Source organism: Anopheles coluzzii, chromosome 2, assembly GCF_943734685.1.
Source record: "Anopheles coluzzii chromosome 2, AcolN3, whole genome shotgun sequence".
In the NCBI taxonomy this organism is placed as follows: domain Eukaryota; kingdom Metazoa; phylum Arthropoda; class Insecta; order Diptera; family Culicidae; genus Anopheles; species Anopheles coluzzii.
The window spans coordinates 17,068,267-17,096,214 of NC_064670.1; the positions used below are offsets into that span (position 1 = coordinate 17,068,267).

At 47.8% G+C, this 27,948-nt stretch overlaps 2 protein-coding genes across 2 annotated transcripts in view; both read left to right on the top strand.

Moving 5' to 3' along the window:
- LOC120949553 (uncharacterized) overlaps positions 1-22,160 on the top strand; it is a 41,166-nt gene extending 19,006 nt beyond the window's left edge. The window contains exon 3 of the mRNA XM_049608037.1: positions 22,016-22,160. Within this exon, the coding sequence (XP_049463994.1) occupies positions 22,016-22,042 (27 nt within the window). The 3' untranslated portion in view covers positions 22,043-22,160. The remainder of the gene's footprint in view (positions 1-22,015) is intronic.
- LOC120949551 (inositol-trisphosphate 3-kinase A-like) lies at positions 1-27,842 on the top strand. The gene is made up of 8 exons (XM_040366928.2): positions 1-144; positions 15,157-15,816; positions 25,219-25,395; positions 25,478-25,550; positions 25,746-25,876; positions 25,957-26,097; positions 26,825-26,935; positions 27,011-27,842. Exons 2-8 carry the CDS (start codon positions 15,553-15,555, stop codon positions 27,569-27,571), a joined length of 1,458 nt encoding a protein of 485 aa, XP_040222862.2. The 5' UTR covers positions 1-144; positions 15,157-15,552; the 3' UTR covers positions 27,572-27,842.
- Positions 27,843-27,948: the final 106 nt, after the last annotated feature.

Sequence of the window (27,948 nt, forward strand, 5' to 3'; positions counted from 1 at the left end):
GGTCGCCACGAGCTTCACAGTCGCAAAGTCATCGCCCGTGCATCAAGTCGCGCGTTTCGCTCGCGGTCGGTGAATTGATGTGAGTGTGCGCGTCACGTTCATGATAGTCCGGCTGGTTAAGCGGACTAAGTCGTGGTTTTTAAGGTAATGGAACAACAAGCTCGACGATGATCACCATCGTAGTGTACGTGTTGATTTGGTGTGGTGTTGTGTTTGTGTGTGTGTGTGTGGTCTATGGTGTTAGACGTGCATAATTTGTGTATCAGACGATCATTAGCCTGCCTGATTACAAATTAGCAGCAGCAGCTCTCAAGAGAAAAACAACAAATCACAAAAGTGACACAAACAAAAAGGAGTGCTGCGATGCTTCGGCATTGTTGTTTTCCGTTTGGCGTGGCCTGCTGCATCCACCAGCATGGGTGCTCTCTCGGCTCTCCACCTGCCACCGCTGATTATTAAGAGCGACTCGAAACCCAACCGACCGCCATGCTTCCCGGTGCCACCGTCAAATCAACGCAAAAGCTGCAGCTGCCCTGACGTAACGGAGGGACAAATTGAAATAGATTTAGTGATTAGCCGACCGACAGCCGCATGTGTGCCGGCTGTGTGCACCGACGATTGCTTCGTGGGGTCTTTCTTCAGCGCACCCGCCCGTGAAGGGTTTATTTTTTCTTCTTCTCTGCATCGCTGCGATACTGCGGGTGAAAGAAGTTGAAGAGGTTGTGGGCAAAAACCGACGGGATCACGGGAGGTGCAAAAGTGGCTCGCGAATCCTTCGTTTGAGGCTCAGGCTTTCTTTTTCCTTTCCTTTCCTACTCGTAATCGGCCTCCCTGCGCATTCGTTAGCGTCTTTATTTCGAACCTGTCGATCGTGTGAGTGTGTATCGATCGTAATAATCAATTTACATTTATGAAATATATCAACCAGTTTTTGCCTTTGATTGATTTTGATCCAGGTGCGAGCGGGTCGCGCTCATGCACACACACACACACGCGCGAGCCCTTCCACGCTTCACGTTTGTCCTGCTCGCCCCCCCCCCCCCTCCCCCCAGAAGCTCGCCCTCTATCTCTCTCGCTCTGTGTATCTTGCGCGATCGTAGTGGTGGCGCAGGAGATCTCGTCGATCTGTTCAGCAAAACTGACGCGCCGAAGGTGCCAATGGAGGAATGTATGCAGCAGTGCTGCAGGGACCTGGTAGGGACAGTCGGCTGGCAACGCCTAATACGGAACGGAACGTATCGAATGCTACAAATTGTTTACATGCCAGATGGATGGCTGCAGTAGAAGAGGTGCACGGGGAGAGGCAAACGGATGAAAGAGAAAAGAAAAGCGACTAGTTGCAGTTGCGGTGTGATTTGTACCTACACGTACGCGAGATGGTACGACAGTTTTTGCTAAACAAATTCATATGGTCCACGCGAACCTGGTGCAAGTTCGAGTCTGCTAGAATAGTTGCTGACAAGAGAAGAGGATCTAATTTGCGTCCAATTAGCTACCTCACACAATCTTAAATGGTATGGAAGGTCTTTGGGCCATGTTTTGTTAGCATCTTTAATGTGCTTTAAAGCATGAAATATGAACATCTCATGATTTTGTGCTTAATTTTCTTGCTTAACCCAATGTGCACAAACAAACACACAACTTTTCGTATACAAGCAGATCACATTGAAACCGAAGCAGGCACACAACAAAATACAATTAAATCCTTTAGCAAAAGGCAACGACAGCTTGCGACGCAGAAGGGAACGTGTTGTTGTTGTGTTGCTACCTTGTCCTAGGTTGTACCACAAAAAAAGAAGCGAAACAAATGAACTATTTTTCTGCTCTTTCTCACCTTCCCAAAAGCCGATCACACTACTGTTTAGCTTTTGTTGTTGAGCCCTGCTGTCAGAGCTAGCGCGTAAACCGCGTGTAGCGCCTTGGCGGCACACTAATTTACCATAACAAAAGTGTTCCTAACAATCGTTCGAGTGCGTCACTCGCACCTCTCGAACTAATGTTGGAGAAGCTGCTAGAATAATGATGACAGGCTGAGTATACAGGGGGGCCTAAGGTAGAGCCGTACGGTAGTGATCGGAACCATTAAACACTATTGTAAACATTAGTAGACAATTTAGTACATTCATAATTGGATGCAAAATGGGCTTTAAAATTTAAAATTCTAAACGATTACCATCTACTTCCTCCATAAAAAATGCTTACTGATAGGTATCAGTGAAACGAAGGTATCGTAACCTTTGCCGTCCACACTGTTTACGCACCCAGAAGGACAAAAGGGCTGTGAACTATCATTCGAGTATCTACGGCGGTGTCATGGATGTTGGAGCAGTTTCAAGATAATGTAGCCCGTATGACCTGCAACAAAAACAGAGCCCTCCCGAGGCACCCAGCAGCACCAACAAACAAACTAGACACGTCTAGTTTCCTACCTCGAGTGGAATAATTTTAACCCCCGCCCCGAGCATTCCGCCCTACATCAATGGTTACATCTGTTTGTTAAAGCCGTTCGGAGGCCCCCAGGTTTTGGGGTAAAGATCGTTTGCATACCGCGCCGGATCTTGAGCTGGGCTGTGACGTACGTTCCCGTTGGCCGAGCTGTCGAAAATGTTGTTCGGCCTGCTGCCGTTGCCTCCACAGCTTTGTTTGACACAGCCGCACACCGACGAACGCAGCGTGATCTTTCGATGCTTACGACACAACCACTGCAACCGGAGCCCAAACGCTGCCCCGTTTCGTCGCACTGGCAAACTATTGTTGTTGTGAGATCCCTCCCAAACTGAGCGCGAGTGCGTGTAATATAGCGCGTGATCAGTGCTACTCATAAATCCTGAGCATAACGAACCATGCCCAAACGTGTGTGTGTGTGTGTGTCTGTGTACCATAGTGCGATGGTTCTTTGCTGCAGTCGTGACGATGTCGATACCGAGTCCAAGGGCGTCCTGTGGATCACAACGAATTGGGTGATTGTACGCACGATGTGCGATCGGATGGCTTTGCAGGTCTCTAGTGCTAGGTCTCCTTCTTCAATTCCCGCGAAGCGTGGTGGCCTGCTGGAGGGCAAGAAGAAAAACAAAAACATAATGAAACAGTTCGCCATTCGCCCAGTCGTACGCTACGGGACAGTGTGAGACCGATCGGTGCCGATCATTACACCTTTCGAGCCCTTAATGTGGCACGGTGCGACGGTACGGTACTCTAGTGCGAGTTTTTGGGGGTACCGTAGATTTTGGGGCGCCCAGCGTTGAAACTGAAAGGCTTCAACATGGCCCCCTATGATTGATTGGGGGCAATTTGAGTTCGGGTTTGGAATTTGGTCGATGCAAATTAAGCGAGTGGAGTTGTACAAGTGAAGCGTTCGATCGCACCACGAGGTGAAGAATTGCACAGTTATTAACAGCGATGAGTGTTATTCGAAGCACCGTCACCAATTGCCATCAGCTCATAATGACAATGTTGTAAATCAAAATGGCACCATGGCTGATGGTGCGAATGGCAGTGCTGCGAGCTGCGGCCACAGTGACGCTGATTTCACGCACCAGCAGTTGCGAGACATGTGTCAAAGGATCCGGTGAAATGACGGACAAAAGCGCTGAACGTGTAGGACTGACGGCGCGTTTCGCTGACAGACTAATTTACGTCTAGCTGCACCAGCCAGTCGGTAGTAGATCCGGCTAATGGATGGACATTGATTTAGGCCTTAATTTCTGGAATGCCCATATCGGGCGGATCGTGGCGATCGTGGGACGCCGATGCCAAACCTCCAAACCGTATGATCAAAAAGCCTGCGACTTGAATCTGCCTGCAAAGCGGCCCAAGGCTCGAACTAAAACGATCGAACCCGCCGACTGCTAGGCAGTGACAGCGTCCTTCATCAACGCTTCTGGACGGGTCTGTAATTTGGCGCATAATTGCTCACACCTGAAACAAAAAAAAAGACATCCATCTGGATAAACCTTTCCCATTACGCGGTTGTCACCCGGGCCGGCGCGAACAGACGAAATGGGCCTTTTGGCACTTTCGGGACGGTATCAATTAAATCAGTCAAAACCCTCTTTCCAACCACTGGCGATGCAGATCTTTGGACAGTTAACGCTGCCCGCGCGCTTCATTTGTCACGTGCACTAAACGATAAATTTGAAGATATAAAACACACCCGTGCCCGCGAACAGTAAATAGGCACACGCTGGAAACGTTTCAGGCTCACTAATTACCATTTTGGTCACCGCCGTTGTGTCCGGACCGACCAGATTTTGGGCCGGCTTGTTTGGGTGGAAGGGTTTTCTTTTTTTTGTAAAGGTTCTGTCCACCACTTGATGACTTGCGACCAATCTTCCTGCTCGCGTTGGTTACTTTTTTGTGCGGTGTTGCTTCTAGTCCAAATGCACAAGCGATTCTTTTCGCGCCAAGTTTGGACCCAAAGGCAATAAACTGCGGCACGGCGCTTCGACTGGGGGAAGTTGTGCCACGGCTGTACGGCCGTGCACTTATTTCATCCTAATTTGGTCATCGCGCGATGAAGGTAGAGGCATTTGGTTGCCGCAGCCGTTGTTTTGGGACGCCGCGCGAAAACCGCCGAACCAGCAAAGGACAACCGTGCCTGTGGCTTCTTGATGACCAGCGGGTATTGCTTTGTCCAGTGTTGGTCCAGCTCGTTCGGTGTACACGAGAGTTGGATGTCACTTTGATTCGGCTGTGGTTGATCTATTGCTGAGTTGAATTTGGTTTTTGGGGCATCGCGTTAGTATCTCTTTCGCTCATAATAGCTGCATTTTATTGGTCAATTAGGAAGTACACAGTTACATACGGACAGACAATTTATGAGCAGAGTCGCAGTAGTTATAACATATGTATACGACCACTGACGGGAGTCACAGAGGGGAATACTTCATGACAGAGCACAGAGACGAACAAACAAAAAACAACTTCATCTTTCGTTTACTGCTTCGTCCAGCAACATAACGCGGAACAGTTTGACAACTGAGCACTGAGCACGGAGCAGGCTGCCTGCAATTGCAGCAGAGCACTGCCGGTAGTAGCCGGAGTTTGTCAGTTTAAGAAGATGGTCGTGCATGGACCGCGCATCGCGCATTGAGCAAAACAGGGCCTGAGGTCCCGCTTTTTTTACTTGCCTGTTTGTCGATTTACATTTCGTACCCTTCTTCACGTTTGTTACTGCCGATACCGTTTCCGTTTTAACATTAAGTTGAAAGTGGAATTGTGTCCTTTTTGGAGCTCGCCGGCTTCCGTCGTCGCACAAACCAACACACGATGAAATGTGCTACAAAATGTGTCCGATCGCTTTTTTGATGAATGTGTTTTCATTCGCTAAGGAAGAAAAAGAATCGCGCGCCAACTTTCGGGAGAGATTTTATGTGACGAATGATCGTTGTGTGTTTAACAAAAAAATGGGAATGTACTTTGGGTTTTTTTGGTTCCCCTGTCCTGCAACGATCCGGTGGCAACTGAGCGCTCCCAACTGGAACAGTTTATCGGACTGCGATAAACGATCTCAAATTAATTCATTTACGGCCCTCAACCGTCGTGCGGAATGTTTATTGATTTATACGATGAAATTTATAAGGAACGGAATGGCCAAAATAAAAACAAAAAACAATCAACTTCCAAAACAAACACCGTTTAACTTCTTGCAGTTTGTTTGTGGCGCTTTTGGGGGGACTTTGCAGCACAGAGGCATTCAATTAAGCCGTTTCAGAGCGGTGCGCTCGAAGCGATCGCATTTTATGCGGCACAACTTAACCATGCAAAACCTTTTCCCCCGTATGGGTTAAAAGGGAGTTTGCATTGCAGGCGGGAATTGTGCTTTTGTGAAATAAGTATCATAAATAAGGGTTATTACATCGTTGTCAGGGTGTACAATGCATTATTATTACGGTGGAAATTACGCGTACGCACATCCCCCCGTCTCTTCACGGATTGACGACATTATTATGTTGATGATTGTTGTATTCCCGCTACGTCTCGCTACGGTGTTCATCCCCGGTGCGGTGTTCACAACAACCATCGGGAAATTCTTGCTTAGTTGATATCTTTATTCAGGGAGGGGTCCCCATGTTAGCTTGCAGGGGCCCAAGGAGGAAACCCAATCCGTCGCACAAAACCCCATCGCCCCACAGCGAAGGTTACATGGGCGATCGCCTTCTCTCGCCCGCTCCTACATGCCGTCTGTCGTCTACATGCATGCAGTGTACGCATGGTACGCCCGGTACCGGATTCCCATATTGCATGCCCTGGTGCCCTGGAACGCACGAAGCAATTCCGATCGGTCCTCCGATGGACAGCGTTGATTAATGGCTTTTTGATGAAATTGACATTTTGCAGCTGTCAACAGTGATTTTCACCGCAGTTTTGTTCGGGTGATCACTTGACGGGTCCATTCACTTTCCTGGCCAATGGTTCACCGAGGGGAGGAGGTAAGGAGAGCGCACTCGCGAATCCCTTCTCAATCGAAGGTCCCGTCGGCACAATATCCGGAGAGAGAAGGAGAGAGAGATAGAGAGAGAGAGAGAGAGAGAGATAGAGAGCGAGAGCAAGAGCTTTACTCTTGTCACCCCGGCAGCGTCAGGCTACCAAAAGCGGGACACACACAGGGACGCAGGATCCTGTTTTCGGCGAACGAAGAGTGAACGATATCTGGATTTTTTGTTGTAGTTTTCATCATTTCTCAACTGCAAAGCTTCCAAGTCACTCGGTTCGGTATATTAATGAACATACACGTTGTGCACTGTGTGTATGTGCGTGTGTGAATCCCGGGAATGGCTGTCCGGGAAGGGCTGGACCATGATTGATGGGTCAACACTCAAACTGCAGCGCTGATGCGCTCTCAGCGCTCGATCGTTGCCACCCTTATCGGGACAGCGAGCGCCTAGGGTTTATAATTTATTGGCAATAGTGTGTGCGTTATTTTCCTCGATGCTGTTGCGTTTGGTCGATCACTAAAAACATTATTCTAAAGCCTGCAAATGACTCGCACTCACGAACGGACCGAACAGAAACCGGCGGAGGCGATAATTCTTTGGCGGGGTTTACGAGCGCGCTGCCGTATTTTATGGTGACTTCGACGGTTTCGAGCCTTCATCCTGTCCCATCTCCTTAGGCGGGAGCTTTCCGGCACCGAACCACACGGTGCAGGGTGTGTGATGGTCGAATTTCGACGGAATGCGTAATGACGGTCGTAAATTATGATGGGAATGTACAAAATGTTCATAATTTTGATATATATTCGAGCGGTGCGATGCTCACGGGGAATCCATTTTTGGGAGGGCTTTTGGCACGGGAGTGCTGTTTTCTTTTTGCTACGCACTGTTTTTTAGGAATAAATTTGTAATAAAATTGAAACGTGGTGTTCGCGTTCCGGTGTTTTGACGCGCACAGGAACAGCTTGAAAGGGTTGAAGTGAAGGTTTGCAGAGACAAACGATAAAAAAACCCGTTATGGTGATATGTCATGAGCTCTTACAAATATTTTTGAACTTGGTAAAATGTGACAACAATCAAAAAACGCAGGTTGCATGGTAGTTTTGAATGTTTGCAAGCAAGTTTTGTGCTCTTATTGTAATGCAACTAAATAAAACGTAAACATTTACCGAAAAACATTCATTTGACTCACGGAATGATCTTAAAATCTGGTCAAATTGCATCACCGATTGGGGTAGAACCGGATAGACGGCCACTCAATGCAACATGGAAACCCCTTGTCACAGCGTCCCGCAAGAGGCATACAAACAAAACCAAAAACCTTCCCTGCCTCCCGTAAAAGGACACCAAACACGGCGGAGAACGGAATTCCGAGCCCGTAAAATGGATTACATCTGATAGCGATTTTGTCATAAGTGAGCGTAATTTTCGCTTCCCGGCAGGAAAGGAGATTCTACGATTACTGCGACGGGGTAGCTCTAGTGGAACAAAACCTTTGCAAACCCTTTTACTAAACTCGACGCCTGTAGTCCGTGTCCTTGGTCCCTTTTTGCGAGCACATGTGTGTGTGTGTGTGTGTGGCGACGCGAAGCGAGCGTGATCATCAACACTCACCGCAACGGTGGGCAACTTTCTCGCACAATGGCCGCCGATCGTCGTCACGTGAGTGCGCGAGGTCGTAAATTACAACAGTCAATTAAGTTTAAATAAACGAGTTAATTTAAAATACGACCCGGCGCATGGGCAGCGGCACTGATCCGCGGGCGATCGATGCACACAAACCATCACGATCGTTCGTGTGTGTGTGTGTGGTTGTATATTGGCATCGTACAAATTACGGGCAAATCGGTATTTGCAATGGGAATATTTATTGCATTTGTTTCGCGTGCCGTGGTGCGACAGTTTTATTGGCGGACGACGCGGTTGTAGCGGATGGAAAGCGGCCCCGGGATGGGATGTTGGGGCGATGTTATCCTGCTGGTGCATTGAATGCTGGTACAAGATGCAACCCGTCGGTAACAGCCTGTGCGAATTAGTGATGGATACGGTTGCGCATCGGGATCGAGCGCGGGTCAGGTGTTGGTTTTATTGGCAAAAAAGCGGTTCCCCGGAAAGGGTAAACAAAGTGCGCAAATAAACTGTGCACTTATCGTATGCACAGAGTTGCACAGTGTCGTCGGCTTGAGAGTGATGATGAGGTATGCATTTAAATGGAGCGGTGAAGCCATCGATCTGTGTGCACGATTGTATCAACTCAGTGTTTGACGGTGCGGTTGGAGTATTCTTCAAGCGAGAGGGAACTTCGGTCAAGCAGTGTTCACTTAACTGTGTGTGTTTTTTTTCTTTTGGTTTGCACAGACTGCGCATTGCTCAATCACAGCCCCATAAGCGATTGATGAGTGATGAATTATTCAGCGCAATGCCAGTGCAGCTGATTGCGGAAAGATGCAGGCAGTCCGCCTTTTAAGATGAGCCCACCGTTCGTGCGGGCTAAGCCACGACCTGCCCGTTAAGATCGATCGAAGCCATCCAGTTTCGCTTCCTACTCCCAGCGCTCACCGCACCGAGAACTCGGAACACCGGGATTTCGGTTAGCGTCAGCTGTTGGGTTGATAAATTAATTCAAACCCCGCAGCTTCAACGACCAAAAACGCGCGCTGCGATCGATGTCATTGCGCTACGCGCGGTACGCGATGGCGCGCAGATCGATTATGCTGTCACCGCGGTTGGTGCGGCGCGAAGAGATTGACGCCACACCTCTCGGAGTGGCATCGCATTCCCCGTGGCTGGTGGGACGGTGCATGGCGAGCCTTGAAATTCCCCACGTATCATGTTATTAATTTCTCTCACTGCTGCCCTGCTGATGCTGCTGCTGCTGATGGTAGTGTTGCCGGGTTGAGTTGCGATGAAGGAACGTTACCCAACCTGGCCCGGGCTGTCACGATCGTGGATGAAAGTGGCATTCGATGCCGAGGCGCATTTTGTGCGCCCTTACCAATACGCACCGGGAAAGAATGGTATGGAACTGTGCGGTTGTAGCGAACGTAGGATCCCTCCACAGATCACTGACTCGCGGAATTCATTGAATGGCATCTGAAACGTTCGATTCAAATGGTAATCGGCCCCGAGGGCGAGACAAACTGCGTAAGGGCAAACGGCTTAGGCTTCTTACGATCGGACGGAATTGGGAATGCTTTGGGGGAGAGGGCCCAATGCTCAATACCCCCAACCAGGTCGAACAACGGATCAGTGGAAGGCGGTCCGAGTATGAGCAGGCGTGTGAAACAACGATTGATGATGAACTAACTGTTGAAATAGCTCCGATGAGTCCAATCCGTTCGGTTCAATGATCCTTGGTTCAATGGAATCGTGGCTGTCGGAGAGCTTCGGAGAGGCTTGGCCGTATGATGAATAAGCATATGCTTTTCTTCTCGGTTTAAGTTGCAGAAATCGGTATGATTAGGTCATCCCGAATGTTGACCCACGGGGTCCGTTGTATTCGCTTAATCAGCGAATGAAATTGCGAAGAACGAAACAGTTTGTGGTGAAGTTTTAATCAAATTTTGCGACGAACGGAATTGGTAGTGCTGCATTCCCTGATTGGAGCTGATTGTTGTGCACTAATGGATTTGGTGAGCGCACTGACAGGCTAGGCATTAATTAATTCATTGATGGGATGGGCAGAGTTATGGATCATTTTCTGCACCTCCAGTATACTGCGCCGACGATACTTCTTCATTACGCCTTGTTGATTACCTATCCCGCCAAAGGGGGCCGATCCACTCCGAGGGGATGCAGGCTCGCTCCGATGCAGACGTTGGGTAATTATAAATAATTATTATCATTTGCCTGATAATAAAACACCGATGGTAGAAAGATATCGCCCGGCCTATCATCTTTCGAAAGGATTTATGAATATTATATGATTAATCAGGGGCGCACGGCACAGGGTTCCAGCGCACCATTCTTGGCGCTCCACGCCCGACCGGCCGGGCATTAGGCCTGCAGCTTTGAAAGTTAAACCTTGTTAGCGTTGATCGGAGATTGTGCTATCGCGATAAGATAACACGACAACCTGACAAGCGTTGTAGCATCGGACGTATCCACATCCTTAGGCTGGCGCAACGGTCGCACCCGCCGTCCTGCGGCGCTACGAGCGAATAAGTTATTAAACGAAACAATGCGCGAGATGGATACTCTGCCGGCCGTTATGTTGATGTTTTTTTCCCAGCGTTGAGTAGCATACAGATGCTCCCCGTTGATGAGCTATGTTTCGACCCATCGGTTGGTCGTGTTTGTCGCAGCTCAGGTATTAGCTCACCCCGCCACTATCGAACATATGTTTGTCAATATGTTTGCTTCTTGTGTTGTTGGCTGTGTACTACAAACGCTTCCTGTGATAGGATTACCAGCGGGGCCTGCTGGTTCCCGCTCCGAAACCGTACACGGGAAACACATTTGCTACATTTGCATGTTTGCGGTTGGTTTCCGTTCGCATGAATGGGAAGGCAAATGGCAAAGCGGAGAATGGATTGGTACGGAACCAAATGCGAACGCCACGGGTGTCTGGCCGCTAGAGTGTGTGTAAACATGTGGATTACTCTGTAGCTGACACGGCCATGGGAACGAGCACGAGCACGAGCTTGTACTAACAGCTTGTGCTGGCGGATGATACATGTACTTGATATTGGAGCTAAAATTTTAGCAATGTTAGTTTATCGGTCGTTTTACACAGGATTAAGGACCAGAGCTTGTAAATCATTTCCCCTATCATCTGCTGGTGGTACAAGACTGATTCTGCCATGCGTGAGAGCTCTGCACTTTGAATCCTTACGTTGTGCTGAATTTGAAGGAATGAAATTTCAGGTTTGCTAATACACGATAAAAGGATTTTATTTCAAGCATTACCGTATGAATTATATAGTCCCAATTCTTTATATTTAGCAGAAGTATCAGACAATTTCAAGCCTACCATCTTAAAAGCGACGATTTTGTTCCATATTTAGTGATTTTAAAAACAAATAAACAAAATTTGTAGAAAACTGTAAATTCCATCGAGAACCCTGTAATGAAGTCCATTGCTGATTTTCTTCAGGAGGATGCCCCAATTAAAAACACTCGGAGTGTGGCTTTAGGGTTTATTCTATAGCTTTATTTACCCCCGGCTTCAATCCAAATCGGTCTCAACGCTTTCATCCTGACGCCATCAAGTAAATCTTGAAAATTCCCATTCTAATGTATTGTTAAACCGATAGCATCAATAATACCGCACTAACCTCAGTACGTGTGAAGCGGCCCGTTCGCTAGGTAGCACTTCGTTCAGCTTAAGAAAGTCATAAAATGCAAGAGTTTATGCGTTATGGGTAGCACTTTTCGGCGCTACTTTAATGCCGCACTGCCTGCTATCTCCAAAGCTGTTGGCGTTCGTACTCCCGCAAACCGACCCGGCAGTTTCACCAACTTCACCAAGAAGTGAAAATGTGCCAACGATAGCTTTAGCTTTGTGGCGTTTTACGCATGTTCTCAACAATGGTGTGAAGACAGAGAGCGAGAAAGAGAGAGAGAGAAAAAAAAGACCATCACGAACCATCGTCGGGCCCTGCGCAGCAAAGCCGTCGTGCAGATTTAGTGTTTGTTTATCGTGCCAACCGATTGTTAACCGGAACCCGGCAAACGGGATCGGCCGGTCTCGGCTACCGTTACGCACGGATCCATGGTTAATCATTAATTAAAAATGTATCGCTCGGTCGTCGGTGCGACGGGATGAGGGTTCAAGAGGGGGACTTGGGGCCGGAGTCGCCGGGTATGCTTTCTGTCTGTGATTTTCCCGGGTGAAATCAGTATTTCGACGCGCCGCTCGTGTTGTACAGTCGATCGTACCCGCGTACCCATTCGCCAGAAAGTGGGGAGGGGAGTGGAGTCAGAGAGGACGAGCGGGGGATTAGAGTATCGTCGCCCGGGCCCGTCAATCGATGACAGTCGGCAAACATGGCAAACCGTATGAAGTCGATCAATTTATGCAAATATGACAAGCGGCTTCCAGGCGTGAGCAGCGAAAAGCTCTTAAGTGTCGACCGTTGGGTCCGGGGCCGGATCGGGAGCGCCTGGGCGGCGGCGGGACGGACGGAAGCGGTCATTTTGTTTGCGATAATTTTTCACACCATCTGTCACACTGGTGGTGCCGGTGTGCGATCGTGGCGTACTAATGCTCGCGCTGGTTCCTCTTCGCGGGCCCGTGATCGTGATGGAACGGGTCGCGTCCGGGCTGGATGAGCGTCACCGATGTCTGCGGCAGATAGATTTACGAGCTCACACTTCCAAGCCTGGCCGGCAGAATGGCAGGTCGGGCAGGTATGCTGTCACTGCTTACGGGCCGCTCCGGTGGATGCCTTTTTCTTGACCCGCCACTCGGGAATCACGGCTGATACGAATCTGGTTCATAAAACGTTTTTGCTAATTTTCTGTCAAGTTGTCAATTGTCTGACTTCGGCTCTGATCGGGGCAGGGGGCAGAACGCGGTTGATCCCTCAAACGATTGCTACCGGTTTTATGGTTTGATTTGCTATCGTTTCCCGACCCTTTTGACGCTCACCTAATGGACTTGCATGATGTTTTTTTTTATAATATTGATTTAATGATCGAAACACTAAAGAAAAGTATGGCTGGATGGCGATCTAAACTGTGCCACCGTTTTAACTAAGTAATACACAAGTCAACAGTTTGGTTGATGCGCAAAAAACACACACCACTGTGTACGTTTAATCAACATTCCTTAAGCGCTCGTCGCAAGCCTTTTAGCCAGCCGCTAATGTTTGATGTTTGATGATTAGAAACATTCAGCCGGACAAGAAGTCTTTTAAAAGATTTTCTGCTAAATGAAGTGGAAAAAAGAACATTCAAAAAAACGATTGCCCCCGGGGTAAATGAATCCGCACTTTTAATGGTGTGTTTGCGCATGCTAATACACTTTTGGGGTGCAAAATGATTTGGCAAAAGATAGCCGATAGGCGCCCTCTGGCATTGGCACTGCATAATGGAGCTGATTCATTGGATGTTAAATGGATTTTTCTCTCAGTTGAAAAAAGCTCATTTAATCTTTCACTTTCGATACCTTTACGTTCGATTTGAAAAGTTCCAAGAGCCTAATGAGCAGGTCTGCTCAATTTCGGTGATAGTTATCAGGACATTATAAAGACTCTCGCATGCTTTTTGTTTGATTCTTACGTTTGGACTATAAATTCAAAATGCCTTGCCACAAGAAGCTTAGCTCAATGCAGTTTTGAACTCGGCACAACATTGTTGTTGACCCGAAACACATCTTTCAAGAGAGCAGAAAGACAGACCTTACAGACCTCAAATTGTTGTCCGTTTCATGTCGCTGAAATGCAAATATTGTAATTTGCATGCATTTGTCCATCACGTTTTATTTGACAAAATTTGTAAAGTCGTATCTTTTATGACAGTTCATTTGAGCAGCAGTAAAAGTAAGCACATTGTAAACACGTCATTGTAATCTGTTCGGACATAAAAAGGCAATACACAGGAAAACGGTCGGAATTTTTCAGCCAATTCCAATAGCGCACACCTACCTCACATTCGAGCTCAAAGTCGTTACGAAACAACGAGCATGCAAACCATACGGCTTATGTTCGGACAGGGTACTTACGGGTTAAGGTGACTCAGAGACTCGCTGCCAATTTGCACGTTGGGTTTCATTTTATGCTTCACATGGGGTGTTGACAATGCCTCTGAGATTTTGTTTATTTCCGTATCAATGCGATACAACGAATTTAACGTAGAATGGGTGCAGTTCAAGGCGAGGGTGCAGAAAAATGGACAAAAAAAAAACAAGTTAAACGATCATCGTTTCAATGTATCCCGTGCTTCAAAATTTGTAAACGGAACATGACTGAAACTTATGGAAATAACTAATAGCGCAAGAATACATTAGATATAATAATCTTGCATCTTCCCCATGCTCACACAACTTCATATACGCTTCCATTTCTTCATAATTTAAAGACGTACGTAAAGACGAAACCCTGAAGCAAAACACGAAGCCAGTAAAGCACCATTCGCGATTAAATTGATATTAACTCAAGCCGCGCCCGTCCGCATTGTCGGGTATACGAAAATGAGGTTACGGCGTCGTTGCATTTAATGATGCTGCTGACAAACGTGGTCTCTCGTCTCGTAGTTTCCGTACAATTCCGCACCGAGGAACGATGTCATGCGCTCAACGTGTTCTGCAAACGATGCACACAAAAAGTAAGAATGAAATCATCAACATTTTTCGTACCGCGACTAACTAAGCGGTAGGAGCAAATGTGTGCCGAAGTATTGTGGTGCATGGGGTGCTGCCACTCTTGCTAGTAATCTCACGATCAGGAAGATATGTTCAGTCTACAAACGATCAAAAGGTAACCGCTCCGGTTGTTCGTCCTTCTCCCCCATTTGCAGTAACGAGCCGACCAGTCGCCTCAGTCGCTTTATGCTTTCTGCCAAATTCACATTGTTAGCCATTCGGTCGCTGCAGTTGCCGTTATTTCTCAATGCTTTCGCCGGTTTCGTGTAACGGGGAGGGCCGGGGAGTTGCATCTTTGCTGAGATAGTAGGCCACCCTTAGCGATTGTTGTGTTATCAAGGAGGGGACCCACACCGAGGGCCGATCCCGACCGTTAATACCCATTCGTATCCAATCTTTTTCCCCTCCCGTCGCTAGGTTTACGGTGTGCAATTAGGTGTGATCATCGATTAACCCTTGTGTGAGAGTGAGCAGAGCCGGGACGTTAATTACACAACGACGGTTAACGATTACAATTTAATTAATTGCTTGTGTGATGTGTGTTTCGTGGAGTTACTGTTTAGCGTGCACGCACTGGCTGTACACTTCCGGTGAGTCGTAACGCCGCCCGGAGAAAACTGCACCACGCTCCCGCCCAAGGTTTCCTCCGGCGGTGCCCCACCAGATAAAGCATATCGAAATAATTCAGCCATTGGGTGCATTTGTGCGAGTGTGCGTGTGTTTGTGTGCGTATGTAAAGAGAAGATAAAGGGAAGGAGTGCCGCCGTTGAGAGCAGAGTAGTGTGTTGAAACTGTGATTGCCACCGTCGCACAATGTCGCTGTTTACGTCGAGCAACAGCAGGCCGCGATCCCTGATGGAGGCGCTGCTGGCGAAGAAGATCGAGGCAGCGTCACAGCAGACGGGCCCGGGCGGATCGCGGCTCATCCGGACGGATTCGATGGATTCGACCAGCAGCATCGGCTCGCACGGATCGCTCATACTCGGTGACGATGTGTGCCGGTGCGATGACTGCCTGCTCGGGATCGTCGATCGCTATACCATCGGGCCGAAGGAAACGGCAAGCGGTATTAAAAAGGTAGGCGAAAACGTTTTGGCAGCCGGGAACGAGTTGGTTGTGATTGATCTGCGACAGAACGATGCGTTTGCGAAGTCTTGTTACTTTTGCAGTAGTAGTACAAACATTGTGGGCGAATTGTGCCAGTCGGTAATACTGGCATGATTGATCATATCCATTTGAGCAACATTAATATACACGATGTACGATCGCAGTCAGCATAATGTTTGGAACGATTTCGGTCAGATCTTTTACAAATCTTTTTCTCATTTAGGCTATATCCGGTATGCCAAGGTTACGACCGGTCGTTGTTGCTAATTAATTATGGCGTTGATATGGGATCTATTCATTTTGAGTGGCCATTTTTATGAAATTGAATCCTCCACTAGATCACCGGGTACCTTTGCATGAACATTTGGTAGCGTAAAAAATGTCAAAACATTGTTCAAAACTAATAACAACGAAAAAATATGCCTGCTTGGAAAAGGTCAAGATGGGGAAGAGCGAAAATAAATTAACAGTTTTATCTGGTGTGAGGTAGATATTAATCTGTTGTTGTTTAAAGCATCAACTTGCATTGATGTTTCATTTTTATATTGACTCAATTTATTTATTATAATTAAAATAATCCAGAAACAACGGAGTATGGCATTCATCATAAATTGAATTTGAGGAGCGTCTTAGTTTTGCCTTATTATTTGCTTGCAAGATTTATTTCGTCGGATGCATGCTACCGAAGCTTGCAAAGTGGAGCTTTTTCATGACGTCATAACTGTACATGCTCCCTCTAGCGGGCGCTTAACGGACCAAAGGCTTATTCACCACGGCAGTCATGTGGTGAAAGCCCAAATAAGATCAAGAGCTGTGCTCATACGATCGCAGCTGCTTTGAGCATACATACATTATGATGAAAGGTGTTTATGAATGAATGTGAACTGAACGTTTGAAAATTGTGTGTAATGATGCTATTTCAACACAAATTTAAAAAGCTTTTGTGGTTTGTGGTAGCTAATAGTATGGAAATGTGTAAAAATTACTTGTTCTGTAGTATGAAGCACATCTATGTAGTTGCAAGGAAACAGATAAAATATTCAATGAAACACAGTGCGATTATTCTGTAAAATAAATATATAAAATATAGTTAGACACAGTAATAACAGAGCATAGTACAGTTAGTTAGTTAGACTGGTAGAAACTATAACCAAAAGTATTTTTTTATGTTGTGAAATTCGAAACCTAACAAAAAAGGCTTCATTCATTTCATAGTAATAAAAGCTTTCGAACAGGGTACGCAATAAACTCTAGCGATCAATAAATATTATTTCCAGTTGTTATCAGAAATTTGAAATAAATGCTCAAACCGATATGTCCGCACCGTTTTCACTGTGGCATCCCCGTTGCTATTGTTTTGAACGTGCCGGAATCGAGCGCTCCATCGACACGCACACAAACGCAGCAGCAAACACAACCCCACGGCGCAGGGCAAGATCGGTGAGCGTGAAGCAGCTTCTGGGGCAAACAAACACCAACACCAACGGCCCGCTCCTATTGCTGATAAAGTGGAGCCCAGTGTGTGAAGCGAACGCAACGATCAGCGTCACCATCGCGATCGTTCGCCCTACGCCGCGCCAAGCGTCGCTCCGAACCCGCTCCGGTTCCCTTCGGCGTAAGGCCCGCCTGCGCAAAACTCGCCCGCAGCCTGTGCGCGCTCGAGCGCTATTGTTGATATTTCAGTCTAATTCCGACCACCGTTCGCAGCGAATGTGCGTCGCGCGTTATCGCAGACGAGACTTTGTGCTTTGCATCATCATCCAGTTGCGCCCGCTCGCCTGCGTGTATTCCCCAGTCCCCGTCGCGTCTCCACGAGCCACGAGCTCTCTGTCGCGTTTTCATCAACCTTAAATCGAATCTAATTCTCTAGACACACATACGCACACATGAGTGCGCGCGGTTTCGTGTCGTGAAGTAGTGTTAGCGAACGTCTATCGATCCCCGGGGACGGCGATCGAACCGAGAGTTGTGTGTATTTCGTACGGTTGTGCCTCGTGTCACAGAGCATCTGGACACGTCCAGCAGTTGTGCAGTGTGCCTGCGGTGTATTCGCGTTTCCAGGCGCGGCCAAGATCTCGAGATCTCTCGATCGTGTAACTGCGTGTCGGTCGGTTAGCCCGTGGGTTCCTGGCCGTTTTTGGAGACACTGGAGGCAAACTTTCACTTTTGCATCCCATTCCACACGTACACAAAAAGAGCACAGAAGGCGAAAATTTGGACGGAAACGTCGCTACCGGTTTGTTAGTTTTGCTCACTCTCTTCGACCCTACAAAGACCGTCCGGACAACGATCGGGCAGAAACAATCTTTGCGAAAGATGAACATTCCCGTAGTGCGCGATTGTGTTGCTCTTCGGCGGTGCATGTGTTAATGCGCGACCGTGTGTAAGCGTCAGTTCCAGTGTACGTACGAGTGATTGAGCTCAATGAGTTTTGTTGTTGTGTGCTGCATCTTGATGCAATTCCCTCCCACCTGATGCAGACTCATCTTTCCCCAAATCTTCCCTCACCCAAAAAAAAAAAAAAACAAAACCAGGCAAAAAGGGTGTAGTAAACATGGCCGTAGGCAACCAAACGCCAACTTCTCCGGGTTTCAAACGCTCTGCTTTGCTCATACTCTCTGTCTCTCTCTTTCTCTCTCTCTCTCTCTCTCTCTCTCTGTTGTGTACAGCACTCCGTGTATTTATCTCAACAAAAGCCAGCCAGGCTAAATATTTGATCTGGAGATTAGGGTGGGTGGGATTGGTGCAAAACAATACACGCCGCCCTGTCCGGAATGTAGCGTTACTACTACTATTTCCCCATCGCAAAACTACATCGCAATAGACCGGTGTGCAGTGCGGTGGGAAAGTCACTGCCTAGATTTACGAGCATCCACGAGTTGGTGGTCGGAATCGGAACTTTAGCGTGTGCCTTAGTTTCCGTGCCAAAGTTTGACCGACTTTTGTGTTCGAACGTACACGCGTTGGCTCCCGCGCGAATGGAATTATCTGACTCGCAATGGGCAAAGGTGCAGGGTCGAGTACGAATAAAAGAAAATAAAACTACAATCCCAACGCGATTCAAGTAGCAGAAAAAAACCCTCCCCACACTCGGCGCCACTCATACTAGATTGTTTAAACAACGCTGACACTATCAGTGCCCGGGGGCGGCGTTAGACTGGCGAACGAATAAAAGGTTACGTATTTGGCAAAACATTCTTCCCAGCCTTACACCTGATCTGAGGACCTGAGGAAGATAACGAGGCGAAATCGTTCTGTTCTAGAAAGCGTTGTATTCTAGCAGAAGCTGACAGGTTGTACATTATTTTGTGTATTTTGGGTCACTAAGATTACTTCTTTAGGCTACTAATTCCATATTGTATAGAAATATCACTTGAAAAATATAGAAGATCCGATGCGTAGGCAATAATGTCATTGGATGTTCAAAAAACTGTATCAAATGACATCGTAAAAAGTGTGAAATCTTATAAATGAGTTCACACCTCACCGTATTCAGATGAGATGCTTCCGAATGCGGTGAATGTATGTTAATGACTTCCGGTTAGCTTCTTCCCCAGGAACCATTCCGAGCGAACGAACTTCCAATGTCACCGGTCGGCCAACGCATTTCTCGCAGGGTATACTACATACATTTTCCAGCATTTAGAATGCTTCGCTAGCAGTGTGGCGGACCACACTAGAAGAGCATAGGGAGCAACATCTCCCAGACACGTCAACTCCTACGGGTTAACCTTTTTCGCCGTTGAAAAGAAGCGCAAACGAAGCATGGGCGGACGGCGGTCGAATCATCTCGTCAGTGTTGGGTTTTGCCCCAGCGCTTTTGGAGTATTGGTGCGTTGGAAGTTATTGGACATTCCGTTTTCGGGTCAACAGTAACGTCTGCCAATCATTAGAACGCTCTTGTTCTGGTGGTTGCTTCGGTTCGGTATTCTACAGTTGCAAATGGGGTGATGACGTTAAGATGAGTCATACGCCATACTTTTGCATCCAGTTTTGTTTCATTGTTGTTCAAAAGACACGCTGCCCTGACTTTACATCTCTGTCTGTGTTTCTGCATGGCTGTGTCACAGCTGGGGGGCGTAACTACGTTCGCGACGCGACGTCATCAATTAGCCATTTTCACACCACACTTGCTAACAACCAGTTTTGTGGTAGACGCTATGTGGACGACGATTAACCGTTCCGTTCCGAATCAATGGGTCACCGAATGGCTTTTTGCCTGGGTGCCGTGCTGGTTCGGCTTCACCATTCTTCACCTGAGAAGCGACCGAAGCTTGCGTCAAACGGGTGTTTTAAAATTCAAAGCATTTCAATCGCTCACATGCTAGCAACGTGTATGACGCACAGGAAGTTGTTCTATCGGTTCGCATGTGAGCAATTTCCCATGATATCTCACAGGCGAAGGTTAGTAGTGTTTTCACCAGTTTTCGACTGGGATTTTGTATCTGATTTACAGTTCCTTTGAATGTTGCCACCGATGGGGGAACTACTGTCAGTCCCGACTTCACTCTCTGATCTTCTGTTGAATGCTTAAATTTTCACGTATCAGAAGGTCGATTAAAGTAAAAACTGAAACTTCACTATGGCATGTGCTGTCGTTGCAACAGTTGCACATTGCACGCAATAGCCAGCGTTCCGTACCAGCATCGGAACCGGTCGGCATCTCTCTAATGGTTCACTAATGGCGTCCGTGACGTTTCCTTATCATCGTCAAGTTGCCCCTCGCCCCATATGCCAAGCGCACGAAACCGTCTTTCATCAAACGACCGGGCTAGAAGATACTGGTTGCGGGTTGGGAAATAAAAACTTATTGCCCCAGCCTAACCTCACTTGTCGCACAGCTTGTTACACAATAGTGCGATGCTCCAAAATGGAAGACTCGTTCGATGTTCAAAAGGGGAAGGGACATCGCGCGCGCGCGCGAGCCCTGCTGCAATCGTCCAATGCATTTGCCCTGTGGCGCTCCAAACCTTACCCAGCCCAGCCCTTTACCAGACACAGAGAAGAATGTACAGCGCATTTTTTGCGAAGATGGCGTGACGCCGCAGTGACGTCCGCCGCAAAATGTCATCAAGATTGCGAACGTTGTGAAGATGGTTTATGAACGGGTCTCTGCTAGCGCTGCGCTAGAACTCGGACACGGAGACACAAACGCGGAACGAACAGTAAGGAATCCGGCGAAAGGAGGCAGGCCGGGGCAGTACAATTTGCTTTCTATTCGTGAGAGCAGCGCTGCACAAGTGGCGGGCATGATCTTGCAAGATAAATTGAGTGCCTTTCACTTCACCAAGAAGCATTGTGCGAAGATTTTGTTTTGTTTTTTCTGTTGTTGGGATGATATGGTATGCGGCACGGATGGGCTGATGGGTTATGTTCGCCTGCAACAGGTCCGAAGACAATGCCATATTTTGCGCAAAAATAACAAAAAAACTTCCATTGATCGATTATACCATTCGTGGGGGTAATTTCAATGAGTTACAATAATGCAAAGCTGATTACTGCTGATGCCTGCGCGCCTCGTAGCACATGATGGCCCGCGTCTCGACCATCGAGCAGTACAACCTCCGCCATCATTCGGTAGCCCGGCCATGGCTCCTTGCGGTGCGGTTTGATTTGCAAGTACGCGTCGCCCGGCGGCCCATCCGGTGGCCCAGAGCGACCGGTTCGGTGCGGCAAACTACCAAATAAGTCCTTAAGTACCGCAATAAATTTCCCTCGCTTTTGACCTGCCACTCGGACCGGTGGTAGTTTGGGACGGTGTAAAACAGGAGCCAGCGGAACGGCGTCCAGTTTCCTGTACCAGGGCGTGTGTACCGGTACGGTGAAAAGCAATTTTTACCCCCGCACCGATGGCCGGTAAGGTCCAGCATTCGATCGATACGGTTATGGAAACTTGCTCCGGCGGTTGGCGTGCCTTCGCGAAGACAAATTAACTTCGGAAGCAGGTTGAGATCAGATTGGAATTTGTTGTTTTTTTTTTCTTCTTCTGTCGTTCGAGATTGATAAGTGTAAAAGAGAGAGCAATGAAAAAAAGTGATAGAGAGAGAGAGAGAGAAAAAAAGAGAGTGAGAGAGTGTGTTTGTGACATGTTTTGGAGCCCAGTTTTGCCTGGTGAATTGGGTACCGGTGGTCCTGCAATTGATCTGACATCTTACCCCCATTTTTGCAGTGCTCCTCCGAGCATCTTCCGAACTGAGCAGGCGGTTTTGGTACGAACCGCCCAACAAAACACCCCAGCACCCCAAAAGCAACGTTCGTCACCGAGGATCGACTGAACGATGCCTATCTGTACGCTACCGACGGTGACAATTTACGAGGACTTTGACAAGCTCAGCGCAAAGGAGGTGTACTTCACGGAGTCGGGCGACAAGGTGACGGTGAAGCTGTTACACTTTCCCAACCTCAGCCCGGAAGAGCAGGACCATCTGAAGACAATGTCGGACAGTGGGGACGAGCACGGTGCGGCCAACGCCGGCACGGCCGGCCATGCCGTAACGTCCGCGGACGCGGTGCCCCGCACCCGCAAGAAGTCCTTCACTCGGAAGCTCTCGAACGATGCGCGCAAGTTTTCCGCCCTGGCCGCCAGCCGCAAAAACTCCAAGGACGCCGACCTGACGGCACTGCCCGGTGGGGCCAACGCAGCCCAATCGAGCCAGCATGCGGCGGGGCAGCATCATCACCATCATCACCACTACCATCACCATCACCATCAGTACCAGTACCAGGCGGCGGTGCCGGCGGCACACTCGCACAGTGGGCCGCCCCATGTCCAGCAGCAGTATCAGCAGCAGCCGGTGCGGGCGACGCAGCGCACACACAGCACGTCCCACTCGCAGTACCACTATCAGAGCCAGCTGCCAATACTGCAGCATCCGGCCGACGGGGCTGGCCGGTCGGAGTGTGCGGGTGGCGGCTCGCTGCGTCACCGCATCGGTGCGCACCGGTCGCCGTCGCCGCGCCAATCCGCCAGCCTGTGTCCCGGGTACGAGCAGTACCAGATGTCGCTGCTGGAGGTGCCAATGCCACGTGATTACGGCGATGCATCGAGCGACGATCTGAGCTCGGAGTGGGACTCGGACGTACCGGACGTGCGGCATGAATCGGGCACGAAGGTAAGCCGTGGTTTGGAGCCCGTTTCCAATCGCAAACGCCCCTGCACAGGCGGGCGCAGTGGCGACGGTTGTGACGGTGGACGACGATGCCACACAAAAACGTGATGCTGGTTGAGGGTTTTGTGTTGCAAACAAAATGGGTTGTTAGCGAGCATTGTGCTGGTAAGAATGGGTTAAGAAACAGTAGTGGATGATTTGCTAAGTGAGTGTTCAATGTCACACTACTCTGTCGTCATAACATTCGTGAGCTAGCAATCGAATGCGTCGATTTCGTCACAACGGTGACGCACAAGACGAGCTTCACCAAGGCATAGTTTGCATTTGAATCTTTATTCGAATCACTTTCAATTTCGAGGCCATGTGTCACGATCGTAAAGTTGTAAAAAGGATCGTAAAGCTGCTTCACGTTTCGCGCCAGCCACAAGAGCGTTTATTTAGACTGCCAGCTCGGTCGAGCGATAAGCGTACGCCCAGCACAGCTTCTTCCAGCGTGCTAAATCCATCGAAGAGACAGCTTGAGCCTGACAAGCAGGCAGATGTCATGGCAATCACTTTACTGGTTTGACCCTCCCTGGTACATTGGGTCAATGAGCTAACGATTAGTTAAACGATGCCACATGACATCGGCAAAAGCCGTCTCATGGTAGTGATTTCACGTTTTCTTCCTCTTGCAAACACTAAAATAATAGGCGAATTGCACAAAAGCAGCGCTCAGGGCATAGTATCGCAAGCACGAGCCCAAGCTGTCCCGTTAGCGAAACGCGATCGACACGTTCCCGCCACTAGCACGTGCTGCGGTTTGAAGCGAAAAGAAAGACGAAACCCGACAACAGATATCAAGAACCGCGTGCAAACTTCAAACAATCCTTCCCTAGCTAGCATTTATTTACGTGTAAATGTCATCTAATGCACTCCGAAATAAGAATCGAACCAATTGTGCCCTTGCCACAAGCCGTAACCGACCCATAAGCTTGTACCAGGTGTCACGCAAATCGATCGCAACGTCCTGTCTGTGTGTCGCACAAGTCTTCCAGCAAAGGCTAACGAGCTTAATTTGCCAACAGGTGGTGAAAATAGCAATCCACCCTCTCTCGCTCTCTCTCTTTCTCTGTTTTTAGCCCTCACGCCGCCAACCCAGGTCCCCGAAATGGGACATCGTCAGTTGACGGTAATCATCGGCATATCGGCATATTTGCTACGCACGACGGCGCCGGCTATCGTAAACGCTAAACGGGCTCGGCAAAGGTGTTCGCGGTCCCATCAGCGCGTCAGCAAGCCAAAGAAATGTGATATAGCATCAAGTGGTATTTACGTAACATCGATGCTCTTACGCATATACGCCCTTGTGCTTGTGCGGGGAAGGTGAGCGCGAGGGAAGGTGCCCCAAGCAATTGGCGCTACAGCAAACGCGTTAATAAAAATGCTACACAATTGGTTTCTTGGGTGAAGCCAACGGAAAGGGGCGTAGGGTGTAGGTCCCCACGCACGACACAATGGAGGGTGGTAATTTAAAATCTGTCTCATTTCGTCACATTAAATGCATTTTTAACATATTGTTTGGACGTGCAATGAAACATGCAAACAGTGTCGTAAACAATTGCCGGGCCGGGGTGAGCGGACGTTTGGCTGCAGTGAATATATTCACATGTGGTGACGTCAATTTAGGGGGTTTGGGTGACAAAATGTTCACCGAATGCCGCAATGTGGCGGGAAATTTGAACCAGCGATCGAGAAGAAACCTAACAAGTTGTAGATTTGCAAGGAATGATTGAGGATGATAAACAATGTTAAACCGGTTCTGAATATTACAGGCTGAATATTATGAGTACGGCATTGGAGTTGCGCGCTGTGTGTTCAGGAAACCGAATACGACCCATCCCACTCAGGTGGGACCACTCAGGTGAACCGTAACGAATGTTGATCGATGTGTGGTTCCATCGCGACACCTTCGCACCAGAAACGCAAAGCTGCGGTGCGGTATGGCTTTACAGCACCGCAGCAAACAGAAACAACGGTTTGCGATTACTGGTGGGTTATTGCGATAGGGTTACACTCAAAACTGAATGGTATATAGCGCATCTAGAAGATTGGAAGCTTCTGTGCTCTTTGCAAAGCAACTTTAAATGACACCCTTACATAATGCGCTCCAATAGATTGCATCTGTGGCTTCGATAAACGATTTGACATCTATATTTATCTTCTCCGTTTCTCTCCTTCTCTTTCCATCCCTCTCTCTTTATGTGCCTTCGCTGATTGACAGCCTTCTGGATGGCGTAAATTGCGCAACATCGTACAGTGGACACCGTTCTTCCAGACGTACAAAAAGCAACGCTATCCGTGGGTGCAGCTAGCCGGGCATCAGGGAAACTTCAAAGCCGGACCGGACCAGGGAACCGTACTGAAGAAGCTATGCCCCAAAGAGGAAAAGTGTTTTAAGGTGAGTGAGACAGCTGGTTGTTTCAATGACTGTTTTTATATCAGTATGTTTTTTTGTGTTTATAATCTGTCACATCTCGCAGGTACTGATGAAGGATGTCCTGAGACCCTACGTTCCCGAGTACAAGGGTCAGGTGAATAGTGAAGATGGCGAATGTATCCTTTTCGAATCAAATAGAATTTTTTAACTTCAAACGCTTGTGCCACAATATTCAAACATATATTTTGATAGATATATTGGTACAGTTTTAAACATCATTTAAACTTGTCTATGCTTTCCAAGGGTTTTTATATGCTTGGAAATTGCATATGTATCGTTTTCCTTAACTCTCTAGTTTTGCAAACTATCAGCAACCTATATACAGCTGCAGGATCTACTCAGCGATTTCTATCAACCGTGCGTGATGGATTGTAAGATAGGCGTCCGGACCTACCTAGAAGAGGAACTGTCGAAAGCCAAAGAGAAGCCGAAACTTCGAAAAGTGTGTATTGTGGTTTGGTCACTTGGGTCCACCAGCACTCTAGCACTGTGATACTCATCACATCTCGTCGTCTTTTGCAGGATATGTACGAAAAGATGATACAGATCGATCAAAACGCCCCCACCGAAGAGGAGCACCGTGCTAAAGGTGTCACCAAGCCACGCTACATGGTATGGAGGGAAACCATCTCCAGCACGTCCACGCTCGGATTTCGAATAGAGGTATGGTGCGCAGCGACGCCGTTACTCATCAATCAAGCCAAGTGTTCGATTCTGCCGCTTCTTCCGTCTCTCTCTCTAAGTCTCTCCACCATGCCATGATAGAACCAGGATGTGGGAACAGTTTTGTTTTGTTAGGGGTGTTGTTTAGCTGTGTCATTCATATCGATCTTACGTCTAGCGGAGCGGGGTTTTCCACACACTGGATAGAAAGTGGCAGTTTAATTGTTTGAATAGTTGTTCAGTACAAACATTTGCAGCAGCAAAACGAGGGCATATCGCGAAGGTATATACAGTATTGGTAAGCTTTGAACAGAAGGAGGTCTTGCTGGTGCTGATAGTTGTATGGGAAAGTTGATGAAAGTCTGAGATCATGTTGTATCGTTTGGAGAACTAATTACAGTTATGTGAAAAATTACTCAAAAACGATGATAAGTTTCTTGGTAAATAATACATTTATGCATGAGGTCTATTTTTGAACGGTCTGAAAGTTAATAAGCTGGATAGTTAGTTTTTGAAATGGCCCAGCGACTCTAGGCTAAAGTTCTTCCTTTCTCCGTTGCAAATCCTAATTACCAGATTGGTCTGGTTACGTGGTTAAAACCTTCATCGCTTCGTTAACATAGCGTCAAGTTGATCGCGTAGTTTATAAAGAACGTACAATTATATAAATTAACACCAAACTCCATTGATATTGCAGGCTTACTAATGCTTTCTTCCATACTTTTAGGGCATCAAAAAGAGTGACGGCACGAGTTCAAAGGATTTCAAAACGACAAAATCGCGTGATCAAATCTGTGAAGCATTTCGCGAATTTACTGACGGGTTCCCGCATGCAATGGTAAGCAGCTAAGATGAAGTAAAATAAATTAATTCAGGCTAACATATTTATATCTTTCCGCTTATCGCTCTCTAGCCTAAATACATTCAACGGTTGAAGGCGATTCGGGCAACGCTCGAGTATTCCGAGTTTTTCAAAAGCCACGAGGTGATAGGAAGCTCACTGTTGTTCGTGCACGACCGTCACAAGGCAAGCGTCTGGCTGATCGACTTTGCCAAAACGGTCGCGCTTCCGGAGAGTGTGGCCATTACGCATGACAGCAAGTGGAAGGTGGGCAACCACGAAGACGGCTACCTGATCGGGATCAACAATCTGATCGACATCTTCAGCGAAGTGCACGATCGGCAAACACTGCAGTGCCTGACGGAGCGAATACCCCGGCTTTCGCTACCGGACGACACCAACGGTATCGATGCGAATTCGGATGATCCTCTGCGTCACGACGGGTGCAATCGGAACAGTGAGATCTCGTCTGCTGCCGTACCCGCCGTGCCGGACCGATGTGTCGATAAGATCGGCTGTGTGAATAACAACAACAATTACGACTGCAAACCAGAGGATCAGCAGCTGGTGGGCAACAGCACGGCGGACACGAGCACAGGCCTGCGTGACTGTATCGGGTCGAGTTCGGGGTAGTGCCGGCAGGTCTGGCCGGGCGGGTACGCTGCCAACCAAGGACTGAATCGAATTAGTATGTAAGATTTTTGTTTGTGGTCAACCACGAAAACACATGCAGTTGTCGAATGATTGAGAACCGTTTGTTCATACTCCGGCATCGAGCGAGTGAGAATCCTTTGTTAATTTATAAAATACTACGATCAAACACTCTGAACATTAGGATAGTAATGGTAGCGTAAAGTACAGAAGACGAACATACAGTTTAATATATTCAACTCTATTACGAAAATCGTTTATGTTTGTATGTGTATGTAATCGGAATTGTAGGATGTAGTGATAACTTCACATTTTTGGTAAGTAGCTAATAAGTACGTACGAAAAAATATAGTAATTGT